The sequence below is a fragment of the Pseudonaja textilis genome, unplaced genomic scaffold, assembly GCF_049901715.1.
Source record: "Pseudonaja textilis isolate UNSWEBS1 unplaced genomic scaffold, rPseTex1.2 PTEXSCF27, whole genome shotgun sequence".
Lineage (NCBI taxonomy): Eukaryota > Metazoa > Chordata > Lepidosauria > Squamata > Elapidae > Pseudonaja > Pseudonaja textilis.
This window is the reverse complement of record NW_028262878.1, coordinates 134,416-151,144: the sequence shown is the minus strand read 5'-3', so window position 1 is coordinate 151,144 and position 16,729 is coordinate 134,416. Positions and strand designations below refer to the sequence as shown.

The window sequence follows — 16,729 nt, the reverse complement described above, 5'->3', positions numbered from 1 at the left end:
AGGCGGGAAGCGAGAGCGCCGGTTCTTCCGAACCGGGCGTTTCACGCCGGGCGTTTTGAGTCTCCATGTCCTCGCTGGAAGAGCCATTTGGGGAGGAGGAGGGGCTTAGAGTGGGGAGGAGGGGGCTTAGAGTGGCGGAGGAGAGGGACCGCCTCCCCTTCTACAACATCCTCCCCCCCAAAAAAAATCCTGGGTGCGAAGGAGGGGAATTGGCCGTGCAGAAGAGGAGAAGGGGGGGAAATCATCCCGCTGGTTGTCCCTCGAGGAAACGGAGCCCGACGTCGCAAGCCATTTGGGGAGGGGGGCTTAAAATGGGGAGGGCTGCTGGGGGGAAAGGACCGGCCTCCCCTTCTACAACATCTTCCCCCAAAAAAAAAAAAAATCCTGGGTGCGAAGGAGGGGAATTGGCCGTGCAGAAGAGGAGAAGGGAAATCATCCCCGGTTGTCCCCTCGGCGGGGCGGAAAGTGATCCCCGACGCCCTGCCCGTCCCGCAGACCAAGAGGAGAGTTTTGAATTCATCGTCGTCTCGCTGACGGGCCAGTCGTGGCTCTTCGAGGCCTCCACCGCCGAGGAGCGGGAGCTCTGGGTTCAAGCCATCGAGAGCCAAATCCTGGCCAGCCTGCAGGGTTGCGAGAGCGGGAAGCACAAGGTAAAAAGCATTGGCGGGGTGCGCGCGCGTGCGTGTGTGTCGGGGTGGGATTCCCCCTCCCCCCTTTGGGCTCGGCGGGCCACGGCCCAAAGGCCTCACCCCGCGGCGGAGGAGCGAGGCCAGTCGGGGGAACGCCGATGAACGGGCGGAGGTCGCGGTCGCTCGCGCCGTCGGCCGGACTTTGCTCAGCGAAGCAGAGATCCCGCTCCCCAGGCCTCTGGGTCTACCCTTGGGGCGGGGCAGGGGAGAAACCGGTCTGCCCTCCCCCTCCCCCAGCTTTCCATCTGGAGCACCCCCCCCCCAAAAACCCTTCGTTTCCTCCTCAGTCGCGGCTGGGAAGCCACAGCGATGCCGTCGCGCTGCAGTCCATCCGCACCGTCCGGGGCAACGGCTTCTGCGTGGATTGCGACGGCCAGTGAGTAGCCAGGTTGAGGCGGAGGGGTGGGGGAGGGGTTGTCTCGAGGCACGGGGGAGGGGGAGCGGGCATGGCGTTTTCTCGGGGGCCGTGGGGGCTGGTTTGGTATGCTACCGGTTGGGTACGGTTCCGCCGATCCGGTGGTAAAAGAGGCAGAAGGATCCAGCCGATTGGTGGGTGGGAAGCCGTGTCGGGCTCAGCCGGTGTGGGGAGCTGCCAGGCTGACATGCGGCCCCCCTCACACTCTCTCTCTTTCTCTTTGCCTCCCGGCGCAGATCCCGATTGGGCCAGCCTGAACCTGGGCGCCCTGATGTGCATCGAGTGCTCCGGCATCCACCGCCACCTGGGCACTCACCTTTCCCGCGTCCGCTCCCTGGACCTGGACGACTGGCCGGCGGAGCTGGTGACCGTCATGACGGCCATCGGGAACGCCCTGGCCAACTCAGTCTGGGAAGGCGCCCCCAAGAACTACTCCAAACCCGGTCCGGAAAGCTGCAGGTAAGGGCAGCCCGAGAAGGAGAGAGAAGGGAGGGAGAGAAGGGAGGGAAAGGAGGGAGAAGTAGAAAGGAAAGAAGGAGAGAGAAGAGAGAAGAGAAGATAGAAAGGAGAGAAGGGAGAGATAGAAAGGAGAAAAGGAGAGAGAAAAGAGAGAAGAAAGATAGAAGGGAGAGATAGAAAGGAGAGAAGGAGAGAGAAGAGAAGAGAAAATAGAAAGGAGAGAAGGGAGAGATAGAAAGGAGAAAAGGAGAGAGAAAAGAGAGAAGAAAAGATAGAAGGGAGAGATAGAAAGGAGAGAAGGAGAGAGAAAAGAGAGAAGAAAAGATAGAAGGGAGAGATAGAAAGGAGAGAAGGAGAGAGAGAGAGAGAAGAGAAGATAGAAAGGAGAGAAGGGAGAGATAGAAAGGAGAGGAGAGAGAAAGAGAGAAGATAGAAAGGAGAGAAGGAGGGAGGAGAGAAAGAGAGAATGGAGGAAAAGGAGGGAGAGATAGAAAGGAGAGGGGAGTTAGGGAGCGAGAGAGAGAGAGAAACGCCTAATAGGGCCTCCTCTTATGAGGCAGGCTCTTAAAGGATAGCAGCCCAAAAACTTGCCTCCTCCTAGCAGCTACTCACCTCTTCCATCCCCACCCTCACCGGCCATTTGCCCCAAGCAGGCGGGAGCGCACAAAGAGAAGAACACATACACAGAGACACACACACAAAACGCCGGAGAGAGTCTCACACTTACAACGCTCAGTCCCGAGATGTGTGGTTAGCGAAACCTCTCCAGCTCTCCATTTTGGGGGGAGGGAGGGGTTTCTTCCCGTTTAGTAGCCAATGGAGCCCCTGGAGAAAGGAGGAGACCCCCAGCCCGGGGGAAGGACCAGGGGGTGACTTCCTTCCTTCCCCCTCCTCCGCCCTCCCTCCCCCTCCCTCGGCCACCCCATCTTTCAATTCTGCCCATCCTTCTTTTTGGGGGAGGAAGAGCCGATTTTTTCGGTGCGCCCGATTGACTCGCCGAAAAGTCCCGGACGAATCAGCGAAGACGGAAAGGAACGCCTCGCTCGCTCGGTCTGGACGTTGGCGGCCGGGTGATGGGCGGAAGGGTCCTCTTTATCCGGGAGGGGTGGGGAGAGAGAGAAAGGCAGGGCAGGGCGGGGCGGGTTAGGAAACACGGTGGGGGGAGGATGTCTCTCTCTCGCCCGCCCATCCGTCTCTTGGCTGTCCGTCCAAACCGAGCCGGGTTTTTTGTCCGTCTGATCATTTCCCGACATTGAGTTGCCGAAAGTCGTGCGAGTCGACAAGTGGCGTCCGAACGGGAGGGTGCGGGGGTCGTCCCGGTGGGCATGCGGGCTCCCTCCTTCTGGGGGGAGGGAGGGTAGAAAGAGAGAGAGAGAGAGGCATCCGGCGGGGCGGGGAGGGAGCTGCCCGTCAGGGAGGCAGTGCCCGTTGGGAGGGAGGGGGGGAGAGCTGCCGCCGTTGTCTGGCCAGGCCTGTCAATCACTCATCCGGACACCCAGACAAGAGGCCCTTTTTTTGGACGGAGGAGCTTATCAGTGACGGCCCACGTGGGAGGGGAGGGAAGAGGGGAATGGGGGGGAGGAGGAGAGTGGCGGCTGAGCAGATCCAGATGGATAGAATAGGAGGCCGATAGCCGGGGTTGGCGGGCGGCATCGATCGCAAGTGCGCGTGGACCCGTCCTCCCCCTTTGTGAGCGGGAGATGCCAGGCGCGATAGCCGACGCCTCCGTCTTTCCAGCTGGGGAGGGCAGATAGGGGGTGTCTCCGGGGGAGGGAGGGCGGCAGGAGTGGGGAGGAGGCCTCCCGAGGACCCTCTGGATGCCCTCACCGCCTCTCTCTCTATCTCCTGCTCTCTCCCTGTCTCTCCCTCCATCTCTCTTTCTCTTTTCCTTTCATTCTCTTTCTTTCTCCCTCTCTTTCTCTCCTTCCCTCTCTCTTTCTTTTTCTCTCTCTCTTTTTTTCTCATTCTTTCTTTTTCTTTCCCTCTCTCTCTCATTCTCCCTCTCTTTTTCTCTCTCCCCCTTTCTCTCTCTCTTCCATTCTCTTTCTCTCTCTCTCCCTCTCTCTCTCTATCTCCCCGTCTCTCCCTCCTCTCTCATTCTTTCTCCCTCTCTTTCTCCCCCTCTTTCTCTCTCTTTCTCTCATTCTCTTTCTCTCTTTCTCTTCTTCCCTCTCTCTTTCTCTTTTCCTCTCTCTTTTTCCCCCTCTCTTTTTTTCTCATATTTTTTTTCTTTCTTTCTTTCTTTCTTTCTTTCTTTCTTTCTTTCTTTCTTTCTTTCTTTCTTTCTTTCTCTTTTCCTTTCCTCTATCTCTCTCATTCTCTCTCCCCTCTCTCTCTTTCCCTCTCTCTCCTTCTCTCTTTCTTTCTCATTCTCTCTCCCTCTCTCTTACTCTCTATCTCTCCCCCTCTCTCTCATTCTTTCTTTTTCTCCCTTTCTTTCTCTCTCCTTCCCTCTTTCTCTCCCCCTTTCTCTCTCTCTCTCCTCTTTCCCTCTCTTTCTTTCCCCCTCGCTCTTTCATTCTCCCTCTCTTTTTCTCTCTCTCCCCCCTCTTTCTCTCCCTCTCTCGCATTCTTTCTCTTTGTCTCTCTTTCCGTCTCTCTTTCCCCATCTCTCCCTCCCTCTCTTTCTCTCTTTCTTTCTCATTCTCTCTCTCTCTCTATTTCTCCCTCTCTCCCTCATTCTTTCTTTTTCTCCCTTTCTTTCTTTCTCCTTTCCCCCTCTCTCTCCCTCTCTCATTCTCTTTCTCCCTCCCTCTCTCCCTCTTTCTCCCTCTTTCTCTCCTTCCCTCTCTTTCTCTCTCTCTCTCTCATTCTTTCTCTCTTTTTCTCTTTCCCTCTCTCTCTCTCTCTCTCATATTCTCCCTCTCTTTCTCTCTCTCTTTCATTCTCTTTCTCCCTCCCTCTCTCTCCCTCTCCCTCCTTCCCCGTCTCCCCACAGGGAAGAGAAGGAGCGCTGGATCCGGGCCAAATACGAGCAGAAACTCTTCCTGGCCCCGCTCCCTCACTCCGACGTTCCCCTGGGACAGCAGCTCCTCCGGGCGGTGGTGGAGGACGACTTGCGGACGGTGGTGCTCCTCTTGGCCCACGGCTCCAAGGAGGAGGTGAACGAGACCTACGGCGACGGGGACGGGCGGACAGCGCTCCACCTCTCCTGCGCCATGGCCAACGTGGTGGTCACTCAGCTCCTCATCTGGGTAAGGAGAGCCTCCCTTCCTCCATCCCGGTCCCTCCCCTCCCTGCGTTCTCCTTTCCCCGCACCCCGATCTCCTCTGACTCTCCTCGTCTCTTGCAGTACGGCGTGGACGTCAAGAGCCGGGACGCCCGGGGCCTGACCCCGCTGGGCTACGCCCGCCGGGCCGGCAGCCAGGAATGCGTGGAGATGCTGCTGCAGCACGGATGCCCCGGCGAAGCCCCCGCCGGGAGCCTGACGCCAAGCCTGCCGCGCCGCAACCTCAACAACAACAATGCCGCCAGCGCCGGCGAGGCGTGGGGGGCCAGCCCCTGAGACCGTTCTGGGGGGGACGGCGGGACGGGGGTAGGACCGGGGACTCCCTCGCCGCGCCGTGGACAGAAGGGCCCAACGCTCAGGCTTCGGTGGGCACCGTGCCGAGGACGGAAGGGCCCAACGCTCAGGCTTCGGTGAGCCCCGAAAGAGACTGAAGGCGGCAGACGGGAGGGTGCTACTCTCCCGCAGCCGAGACCAGACAGCGACGAGGACCACCACTAGGGGGTGCTGAGCAGGGTGCTTCCTGTCTGCCTCCCCTCCCTCCCGCCCTCCCTCCGTCCGCCATTAACGGAATCGGGGGGTGGGGAGGGCTCGTTTCGAGGCTGGCTGAGCTCTCCCCGCCTCCCACCCCCACCCAAAAAAGAGGCCCCCACCCCGGTTTCGAGTCACTCGTGTGTATAAAGTGTACATTGGAAATATTTATATGGCAGCCTGTAAATAAGACGGTTTTGGGGGGGGGGCTGGCGCGCCCCTCCCCGCGAAATAAAGGAGCCGCTTCGGGCTCCCCCAACCCTGTTGCAGCTCAGCCACTTCCGGGACTCTGCCGTGGCGTTTGTCGTCCTTCGGGGAGGGGAGAGGAAGCCGGGAGGAGGGGAGGAGGGGCACAGGGGACAGTCCTGCCCCCCACACACATACACACCCACCCTCCCAGGGGCTCGGGCAGCCGGTCGGAAAAACACCCCCCAAAGAGCCGTTTGGACACATAACCCCACACACACACACACCCCGGGTTGGCGACGGAAAAAGAGGGTGGGAGGAGCCGCAAAAGCTGGGTGGGCGTGGCCAACTCAAGGTCACGCCCGCCCACCACGCACCCCACCCCACCCACCCCGTCTGCCACGCCGACCCAGGTTTGGGGGCTCCTGGGGTTTTCTGTGGGAAATGGGTCCCTCTTTCTGCCTCTTTCTCCTGTCTTCTCTCTCTCCTTTCTCCCCATCTCTCTCTCTCTCTCTCTCTCTCTTCCTCCTCTCTTCTCTCGCTTCCTTTCTTCTCTTTCTCCTTTCTTCTCTCTCTCTCCTCTTTCGCCTGTCTTCTCTCTCTCCTTTCTTCCCTCTCTCCTTTCTCTCTCCCTCTTCCTCTTTTCTTCTCTCGCTCCTTTCTTCTCTCTCTCCTGTCTTCTCCTTTCTCCTCCCTCCTTTCTTCTTCCTTCTCTCTCTCCTTTCTTCTCTCCCTCCTTTCTTCCCTCTCTCCCTCTTCTTCCTTTCTTCTCTCTCCCTCTTTCTCCTCTCTTCTCTCTCTTTTCTCCTCTCTTCTTTCTCCTCTCCTTCTCTCTCTTCCTCCTGTCTTCTCTCTCTCCTTCCTCCTCTTCTTTCTCCTCTGCTTTCTTCTCTCTTCTTTCTCTTCTCCTTTCTGTCCCTCTTCTTCTCTCTCCTTTCTTCTCTCTCCTTTCTTCTCTCTCCTTTCTTCTCTGCTCTTTTGGGGGGCGGGGGGCTGTCCAGACCTCCGCTTGGTGCTGCCGCTGAGCAAAACTCGCTCTGCAGAATGGAAAGGGGGGGAGGGTCTCCCTCGGAGGGGTGGATGGGATGTGTGGGGCTACGAGGGAGGGGCGGCTCCAAGGACCCCACTCCCTGCCCCCCCCCCACCTCCCCAACGGGGGCTTGAACCCCTGCAAGAAAGAGGTCCGGGACTGCCCTGCTTGGAAAGTCAGCCGGAGGGAGGGAGGGGGAAGCCATTTTCTCCCCCTCCCTCCCCCTCCACTCCGATCACCCCCTTCCCCCCACACACACACACACACACCGGGGTGGTGGTGGCAAGTGCTCCGAATCCGAGCTGTGGAGCTGGGGAGCCTTTTCCGGCTGGGGAGGGCGGGCGGAGGACCTTGCACCCCAAATTCTTCCCCGGCAACACACACACACACACACACCGCCGCGGTTGGGAAGTCGAGCACTCAGGGGGGCTGTCAGGTGCATACAAAATAAGATTTATTGATCCAATCCACGATTCTGCACGGAACAGAGACGGGGCGGGGTGGACAGGGGGCGGGCGTGGCTGGTGGGGGGCTCATTTACAGAAGGGAAGGGTCTTGGGAGGGAGGGGGCTCATTGACAGAAGGGAGGGGTCTTGAGGGGGGAGGGGGGCTCATTGACAGAAGGAGGGGTCTTGAGGGGAGGGGGCTCGTGACAGGAGGGAGGGGTCTTGAGGGGGAGGGGGGCTCATTGACAGAAGGGAGGGGTCTTGAGGGGGAGGGGGCTCATTGACAGAAGGGAGGGGTCTTGAGGGGAGGGGGGCTCATTGACAGAAGGAGGGGTCTTGAGGGGGGGGGGGCTCATTGACAGAAGGGAGGGGTCTTGAGGGGAGGGGGGCTCATTGACAGGAGGAGGGGTCTTGAGGGGAGGGGGCTCATTGACAGAAGGAGGGGTCTTGAGGGGGAGGGGGCTCATTGACAGGAGGGAGGGGTCTTGAGGGGAGGGGGCTCATTGACAGAAGGGAGGGTCTTGGGAGGGAGGGGGGCTCATTGACAGAAGGGGAGGGGGTCTTGGGAGGGGGGCTCATTGACAAGGAGGGGTCTTGGGGAGAGGGGAGGGGCTGATTCAGGAGAGGGGTCTTGGGGAGGGAGGAGGGGGCCTCATTGACAGAAGGGAGGGGTCTTGGGGGTGAGGGGGCTCATTGACAGAAGGGAGGGGTCTTGGGAGGGGGGCTCATTGACAGAAGGGAGGGGTCTTGGGAGGGAGGGAGAGGGCTCATTGACAGAAGGGAGGGGTCTTGGGGTGAGGGAGGAGGGGCCGCCCTTCTGTACAGACTTTACACGAATAAATAAGCGAGGGAGGGGAGGGAGGGTGGGGGCTGTACAGATGTGGAGGGGAGGGCTCTCTCCCCCCACTTCAGGGCCGCTGGGCCTGCTCCAGCTGCTGGTGCTGGCTCCGGACGGCGAAGCGGTTGACGTGGACCGGGATGGGCACGACGATCTTGGGGTTCCGGACGGGCTCCCCGGAGCGTCCGCTGACGTTGCCGGCTTTGATGCGCTTCCACTTGGCCCGTCGGTTCTGGAACCAGATCTTGACCTGGACCTCGCTCAGCTTGAGTGCATGCGCGATCTGGGAGCGCTCGGTCAAGCTCAGGTACTTCTTGCAGTGGAATTCCTTCTCCAGCTCCAACAGCTGCTCGCTGGTGAAGGCCGTCCGGCGACGGCGGCTCTTAGGCCCGGGGCCCCCGGAGGAGGAGGAAGAGGAGGAGGAGGAAGAAGAGGATGAAGAAGAGGAAGAAGCGGGAGTAGGAGCGGATGCTGCCGGAGCCGCCACCTGCTCACCCACCCTCCGCTTGGCCTTGCCCTTGGAGGGCAGCGGGCCGCCTCCGACGCCTCCGACCCCATCCAGGAAGGGCTCCTCTTCGCTGTCCGCCTCTGCCGAGCTGTCCGGCTCGCTGGCGCAGCAGCCGGCCTCACCCGCCCGCTCGTCCGCCTTCTCCTCGTCCGAGCTGTAGGCGCCCTTGCCGTCTGCGAGAGGGGGAGAGAGAGAGAGGGGGAGAGAGAGAGAGACAGAGAGAGAGAGAGAGAGAGAATCTGATTAGTGGAAGAGGAAGGAGAGAGAAAGAGACAGACAGACAGACAGAGAAAGAGAGAGAGGAATCTGGTTAGTGGAAGGGAAGGAAGGAGAGAGAGAAAGAGACAGACAGGAAGGAAAGAGTGAGAGAGAGAGAAAGAGACAGACAGACAGACAGAGAGAGGAATCTGGTTAGTGGAAGAGGAAGGAAGGAGAGAGAAAGAGACAGACAGGAAGGAAAAAAGAGAGAGAGAGAGAGAAGAGAGAGAGAGAGAGAAAGAGACAGAGAAAGGAATCTGATTAGTAGAAGAAGAGAGAGAGAGACAGAAAGACTGACAGAGGAATCTGATTAGTGGAAGAGGAAGGAAGGAGAGAGAAAGAGAGGGAAATAGAGAGAGAGAGAGACAGAGTGAGAGAGAGAGAAAGAGACGAATCTGATTAGTGGAAGAGGATGGAAGGAGAGAGATGGAAAGACAGACAGAGAGAGACAGACAGAGAGAGAGAGAAAGACGAATCTGATTAGTGGAAGGGGAAGGAAAGAGTGAGTGAGTGAGAAAGAGAGACAGACAGAGAGAGATGTCTAATTAGTGGAAGGGACGAGAGAGAAAGAGAGAATGCGGGGAGGGAACGAGGGGAGGAGAAGAGGGGACACCTCTCCCCACAGAGAGGGACCGTCCTGTCCAGTCGGAACCCCGCCACGCGCGCCCACGGTCAAACCCGACCTGAGACACACACACACACACACACACGCACGCACGCACGCACGCACACGCAGTGCTCCCACCTTCCACTCCTGCCTGGGGTTATGTGTGTTTGGGGGATGTCTTCCCGGGGAGGCAATGGCAGGGACGCCTGAGTCCCTGCCCTTTCTCAGGGTAAGGTGGCCGGACAGATGACCTTCCCCACCCCACCCCTCTCCGCCGTCGTGGGAGACTCGTTATAATGGAAGCCTCCCCCCCTCCCCTCCCGTTCCCAGTCCCGTCTCCTGCGGGAGGGAGGGAGGATGGATGGATCCCATCCTTTGCAATGGTCAGCCCGCGGGCCCGAGACCTCCAGAGGTCATCCAAACGCCCCCTCCTCCTCCCCGCTGGACGGAACCGCATAGAGGCGTCTGCGAGGCAGGGAAGTCCGGGCTTCTGTCCCGGCCCGCTGACCTCTCTGGCCCGGTCCTCCTTCCCCGCCCCCAGAAAGCGAGAAGAAGCCAGAATGTCCATGGGTCTCTGGGCATGTGCAGAGTGCTTTTTGTTTGTTTGTTTTGGTTTGATTTTTTTTTTGCACCTCTGGACTGCCCAAATAAAACGGAGGGGGGAAACCCGGCTTCCTTCGCGGGACTCCTGCGGGGGGCTCCTAAATTCGGCCAGGGGTGGGGGGTGGATCTCAATCCACCAGCCACACACACACACACACACACACCTCAACGGTGGCTGGTTGCCTCCCTCTGGGCTACGGATGGTTTTGGGGTTGACTTTGCCTTTCCTGGATAAGGTTCCCCGAACGTCGTTAATCCGCACCCCCGACCCCTCCCCAACGGGCCCCCGGGCGAGGAAGGGCGCAGCGCGATTCTCTCTCCTCCCGTGCAGCCTGTGGGATGAGCCGCCCCAAGGAAGGAAGGAAGGGAGGGAGGAAGGAAGGAAGGAAAGAAAGAAAGAGAGAGAATGGGAGGATCGAAGGAAGGAAGGAAGGATAAAAGGAAGGAAGGAAGGAAGGAAGGAAGGAAGGAAGGAAGGAAGGAAGGAAGGAAGGAAGGAAGGAAGGAAGGAAGGAAGGAGAGAGAATGGGAGGATCGAAGGAAGGAAGGAAAGAAAGAAAGAGAATGGGAGGATCGAAGGAAGGAAGGAAGGAAGGAAGGAAGGAAGGAAGGAAGGAAGGAAGGAAGGAAGGAAGGAGAGAGAATGGGAGGATCGAAGGAAGGAAGGAAAGAAAGAAAGAGAATGGGAGGATCGAAGGAAGGAAGGAAGGATAAAAGGAAGGAAGGAAGGAAGGAAGGAAGGAGAGAGAATGGGAGGATCGAAGGAAGGAAGGAAAGAAAGAATGAGAGAGAATGGGAGGATCGAAGGAAGGAAGGAAGGATAAAAGGAAGGAAGGAAGGAAGGAAGGAAGGAAGGAAGGAAGGAAGGAAGGAAGGAAAGAGAGAGAGGAAGGAAGGAAGGGAGGGAGGAAGGAAGGAAGGAAGGAGAGAGAATGGGAGGATCGAAGGAAGGAAGGAAGGAAGGAAAGAGAGAGAGAAGGAAGGAAGGAAGGAAAGAAAGAAAGAAAGAAACAAAGAGAGAGAATGGGAGGATCGAAGGAAGGAAGGAAAGAAAGAAAGAGAGAGAGAATGGGAGGATCGAAGGAAGGAAGGAAGGAAGGATAAAAGGAAGGAAGGAAGGAAGGAAGGAAGGAAGGAAGGAAGGAAGGAAGGAAGGAAAGAGAGAGAGGAAGGAAGGAAGAGGGAGGAGGAAGGAAGGAAGGAGAGAGAATGGGAGGATCGAAGGAAGGAAGGAAGGATAAAAGGAAGGAAGGAAAGAGAGAGAGGAAGGAAGGAAGGAAGGAAGGAAGGAAGGGATGGGCCCGGGGGGAGGGCTCTTCCGAACCTGGTGGTAGCAGGCAGCGCCCTTCTTGGCGAGCTGAGCTCCCCCGCCCCACCCACTGGGCTGGGGATGATGGAGGCTGCAGTCTCCCCAGCCTTCTGGGGCTGGGAGACTTGGAGAAGTGGCGGTCCGTCGGGTTCTCTCTCCCCCCAAGGCCGCGCGGTAGCTGACACACACACACACACTCCACACACACAGTCCACACACACACACACACACACACTTCACACACACACACACACACACACACACACACACACACGCGTGCGCGCGCGCGCACCCGATCCCTGGTCCCTTCCAGTAGGTCCAAATGGCGCAGAACCCCCTGTGGCAGCCTTTCATGGGACCTCCAGGCCTTTTTGTCCCGACGATCACGGCCGGCCAGGCTAAGGAGCGGAGGGGCCTGCCGGCCTGGAGCCCCGGGCCTCACTGCTGAGAAGCCCCCAAATGGGGGGCTGTGGGGTAGGATGAATGTCCCCCCGCCCCTAAGTCCCTGCAATGAGGGGCCGATAGAAATTCCCGGGCGGCTTCCTCGCTCATATCTATTCAGTGTGCATTGCGTGTCTGCGCCTTAGGATCCTCTTGCACGGGTCACGGGGAGCTACAAGTGGGGCAAACGGGGGGTGGGGTAGGGGGGGCTGAAGGGGGGGAAGGAAGGGACGCGGCTTCCTTCCCCCTTTCCCCCAAAAGTATCCTTCCATACCGGGAGCTCTTTTGCCCACCGGATCCGAATCCAAAGCCCCACCGGGCGCCTTGATCAGATTTACTCGAGAGTTGCGCCGCCTCCAGATCTCCTTAGGTTGGGGTCGAGGGGTTTGGGCTCCGCCTTGTCGCCGGACGGCCTCTTTCTCTCCTTCCGAGAGAAAAAAAACAAAAAAAAAACCCGCGGATCTGGCCTTTATACAGGTGAATCGAGTCCGAAGGGAGCTGGGAGGTCATCCAGTCCAACCCCCACCCCACCCCCACCCAAGCAGGAGATACACCGGTTCGGACCTCGTGGCAGTCCGATCTCTTCTTGGAAAGCCTCCAGGGATGAAGCTCCCAGGGGCTCCGGAGCTGGAAGTCAAGGTAAGACAAGGCAAAAGGAGGCCCGTCTTGCTGCGCGCACCCCCCAAAAAATCAGACATAGATAGATAGATAGATAGATAGATAGATAGATAGATAGATAGATAGATAGATAGATAGATAGAATTATACACCCTAATAATAATATTTTTAATAATATGTATATGTGTGTGTATGTATAGATAGAGATATAGATAGATAGATAGATAGATAGATAGATAGATAGATAGATAGATAGATAGATAGATAGATAGATAGATAGATAGTATTATACACCCTTATAATAATTTTTTAATAATATGTATGTGTGTGGATAGATAGATAGATAGATAGATAGATAGATAGATAGATAGATAGATAGATAGATAGATAGATAGATGAAAGATAGTATTATACACCCTAATAATAATATTTTTAATAATATGTATATGGGTGTCTGTGTGGATGGATGGATGGATAGATAGATAGATAGATAGATAGATAGATAGATAGATAGATAGATGATAGATAGATAGATAGATAGATAGATAGATAGATAGATAGATAGAATTATACACCCTAATAATAATATTTTTAATAATATGTATATGTGTGTGTGTGTGATAGATAGATAGATAGATAGATAGATAGATAGATAGATAGATAGATAGATAGTAAGATAGATAGATGATAGTAAGAGAGAGAGAGAGAGAGAGAGAGAGAGATATGTAGATGTAGATATATATTTGTTTTCTTAATTGTTTTGCGGGTACTTACTTACATGTATGGTATTCAGCTTTGTTCGGGTATTTTCCCACGTCATTACAACTTTAAAAGCACAACTATACCACACACACACACACACACACACACACACACACACTGCGCACACACAATATATATATATAGGCACCTGCCTTGGCCAACGTGGGCCGTGTTCCCACCGGTGTTCCCCCCGAAAAGCACAAAAACCGCCCCTGCCGCCGACACCTTCCCACAGGGGAGTCGGAACCGTCTCTGGGCCGGGCGGACCCGGAGGAGAAACCCGCGCGCGCCTCTTTTTTTGCGCAACCCGTCGGTTCCCTTCCCGCGCTCGCGCGCGCGCACCCCCCGACTGTCGGGTGACGTGAGGGTTGGCCTAGATAACCTCCAAGGTCCCTTCCGACTCTTGATGAAAGCTGCTCTCCGTTCTCTGGGGTTGGCGGTGCTGCTCCAATCGGACCCCGCGCGCGTCCCGGTTTGGTTCGCGCGTGGGGCTCGGCCGCTCCGATGGGACCGAGGCTCCGTCCCCGCCTGAGCGGAGCGGCCGCCCGGAGAGTGGAGGGCTCCGCCGCGACGAGCTTTCCGCGCGCACCGGAGTGAGGTTGCGCATCCTTCGGGAAAGAGAGCGGAGCGCGCAAGCGGGTTTGCACGGGACACAAGGAGGCAACCGGGGGAGAGTTGGGGCCAAAAGCTGCGAAGGAGGCGCGGGGAGAGGGGTTCGTTCTTTCTTTCTTTCCTTCCTTCCTTCCATCCTTTCCTTCCTTTTCTTCCTTTATTCCTTCCTCCCTTCCTTTTCTTCCTTTATTTCTTCCTTCCTTCCTTCCTTCCCTTCCTTCCTTTTCTTTCTTTCTTCCTTCCTTCCTTCTTTTCTTCCTTCATCCTTCCTTCCTTCAATCCTCCCTCCCATTCTCTCTTTCTTTCTTTCCTTCATCCTTCCTTCCTTCAATCCTCCCTCCCATTCTCTCTTTCTTTCTTTCCTTCATCCTTCCTTCCTTCGATCCTTCCTCCCATTCTCTCTCTTTCTTTCCTTCCTTCGTTCCTTCATCCTTCCTTCCTTCAATCCTCCCTCCCATTCTCTCTCTTTTTCTTTCTTTCCTTCATCCTTCCTTCCTTCGATCCTCCCTCCCATTCTCTATCTTTCTTTCCTTCCTTCCTTCGTTCCTTCATCCTTCCTTCCTTCGATCCTTCCTCCCATTCTCTCTCTTTCTTTCCTTCCTTCCTTCCTTCCTTCCTTCCTTCCTTCCTTCCTTCCTTCCTTCCTTCCTTCCTTCTTTCCTTCCTTCCTTCCCTCCCTTCCTTTCCTTTCCTTTTTCCCTTCCCTTTCCTTTTCCGGGATGCCTGCTGGGCAGGAGGGTCGCTGATGGCCTCTTCCACCCCGGGACCCGGGTTCGGGTCTCTGTCTCTCTCTCTCTCTCTCCCTCCCCCACCACTCTTGACCCCTCCCTTCTCCCCACAGTGACCGGGGCTGTAGGCAAACTTCCCCTCCGCCCGAAAAACTTCCTGGCTGGCCTCGGCCGGCCAGAGGGTCTCCCTCCCCCGACCCCTCCTGGCCTTTACAGGTGAATCGAGTCGGAAGGGACCTGGGAGGTCATCCAGCCCAAACCTCCAGCCACCCACCCCCGAGGCACCCGTCTCTCCCCCCCCTGCCCTTTACAGGTGAATGGAAGGAAGGCACCTTGGAGGTCATCCAGCCCACCCCCCCACCCCGTGGCACCCACCTGCCAGTCCGGCAAAGGCATCCTGGAAGTGGAGCGTGGGGTCCTGCGCTCCTTTGTCCTCCCGGCCAGCGCCGGCGGCGGGGGACGGCTGGCCTCTTTCCAGGTCTTCGGCCCCGGGGGGACGTCGTCGGTGGCAGGAAGCGGCGGGGGTCTCAGCGCTGCTCCTCCCGGCCCCGGGCATCTCCTGAGCCGGGTAGAAGCCGTCGGGGGGCTCCCCGAAACTGGGCAAAGCGGTGGTGAGCGCCACCATGGACGGGACCCCGGCTTGGCCGAGGCTGGCGCAGAAGGAGTTGCCCAGACGTCCGGCGAAGGAAGCCAAGGGAGCCAACGGGGGCAAAGCGGCGGCGGCGGCTTGCAGGGGCCCGTGGGGCAGCACCAGCGGCCGGTAAGGCATGAACATCGGGTAGCCGGTGTAGAGCAGTGGGCCGGAGCGCGGGGCCGGCGAGGGCGAATGCCCGATGAGGGAGTCGATGGAGAAAGCGGCGGCCCCTTGGCCGGGGCTTGGCCTCTGCATGGCGGGAGTGTGACACCCCCCCACCCCCGTCCCTGCCCCGTCCCACCCCACCCACCCCGGCTCCAGCCACCCCCCCTCGCCGGTCCTCAAGGGCCCGCCAGATTCCCTCGAGGGAGCCCGGGCGCCAAGCCCCGGGCGCGCTTGCCTTGCCTTTCCCCGCCTCGACGGAGCCGCCGCCGCTGCCTCCGTTCCTCCCGCTGTCTGGCGAGAGAAGAGGTGGGCGAGGGAGGGAGGGGAGGGAGATGGCAAGGGGAGGGGAGGGGAAGGGAAGGGGAGGGGAGGAGGGGTGTCGCCCTGCCTGCCTCCCTCCTCCTCGGCGCTCATCCATCTTCCTCAAATTCCGCTCCAGTGCCTCCCTCCCCCGCAAGGAGAGGGCCAGGGCTCAGCGGAGGGTTCCCACTGGAAGGGGGACCCCCCTCTCCCTCCCCTCCCTCCCCCTGGGAAGCGCTGCCCTCCCCCATCCTCCTCAGCCATTAGGACGGGTGATTGATGAGTGCCAAGGAACGGGGGGGCGGGCAGCCACAAAGGGGACTTTTGTCCGGCTGGGCGGGGACCAGCTTGGGGGGGAGGGGAGGGGAGGAGAGGGAGGGGGTCCCTTAGACCCGGGACTCGTTCCCACCCATCGACTCCCTGGGACCTGGGAGGTCTCCTTTCCCCCTTCCTCCCCCTCCCCGTGGCTGACCCACGCGGGTTTTCTTCCGCATGCCAAGCAGGGATGTCCCTTTTTTTGGGGGGGAGGGAGGGAAGACCTCTCCCGGGCTGGTTCGGTTCCCCCGGTCCATCTGGCCGAAGCGGAGGGGAGGAAGAAACGGGAGGGAGGCCCCCTCCTCCAAGCGCCCTCCGTCCCCCCTCCCTCTCCCCTCCCACCCCCCATTTGACGCTGGGAAATCAGACCTTATTTTTGGGGGGGCGGGGCGGGAAGCTGCTCACCTGGCCGGCTCGGTCCACCTGGGCGCAGCCGGAGGGAGGGAGACCGCGCACCTGTGGCTTGGACAGGCCTCTTGGGGGGGAGCGAGCCCGTTCGTCCGGGCTTTGATCGGAAGGGGAAAGCGGGGGCGAAAGGGGGTCTCGTCTCCCCTTTTTGGAAGAGAGCGACCCCCACCCTCCCTCCCTGTCCAGGGAAGCCCCTCCCCTGTCCAAAAAGCCCCCGGGGGCAGGAGATGCGCCAGAGGCTTCTCCCCCTCTTCCCATCCTTTGATCCGCCCGCTGCTGCCGCTCCCCCCCCAAAAAAATAAGGTCTGACTCCCAGCGCCCCCTGGTGGGGACCTCTGTGCCGAGGGTCCGCTTGTCTGGGAATCTGCCCCCCATCAGGGCTGTCCCCTACCCCTCCCTCGCGTCTCGTCCTGGATGGAGGAGAAGACGGGACACACGCACACACACACACACGCACGCACCCGGAGAGAAAAATGGGAGGAAAAACTCTTTATTACACGCGCAGGACAGGTGGAAACAAAAGAGAGAGAAAAGTGACGGGGGGAGAAGAGAGCGAAAGAGGGGGCTTTGGGGGAGGGGGGAGAAGAGAGCGAAAGAGGGGAGGGGGAGGTTTGGGGGAGGGGGTCACGGAGGAGAAACCC

At 58.4% G+C, this 16,729-nt stretch overlaps 2 protein-coding genes across 2 annotated transcripts in view; one reads left to right on the top strand and one right to left on the bottom strand.

Annotated features, from left to right (window-relative positions):
• The window catches only part of AGAP3 (ArfGAP with GTPase domain, ankyrin repeat and PH domain 3), a 38,120-nt gene extending 32,519 nt beyond the window's left edge, over positions 1-5,601 (top strand). Inside the window, 5 exon segments of the mRNA XM_087919135.1 lie at positions 496-650; positions 977-1,064; positions 1,338-1,563; positions 4,502-4,757; positions 4,856-5,601. Coding sequence (XP_087775261.1) covers positions 496-650; positions 977-1,064; positions 1,338-1,563; positions 4,502-4,757; positions 4,856-5,068 — 938 coding nt within the window. The 3' untranslated portion in view covers positions 5,069-5,601.
• A 2,289-nt stretch (positions 5,602-7,890) lies between these two features.
• Positions 7,891-15,155, bottom strand: GBX1 (gastrulation brain homeobox 1). Its single transcript, XM_087919132.1, has 2 exons — positions 14,642-15,155; positions 7,891-8,501 (listed from the first exon to the last, which is right to left on the bottom strand). The coding sequence occupies exons 1-2, from the start codon at positions 15,153-15,155 to the stop codon at positions 7,891-7,893; spliced, it is 1,125 nt and encodes a 374-aa protein (XP_087775258.1).
• Positions 15,156-16,729: the final 1,574 nt, after the last annotated feature.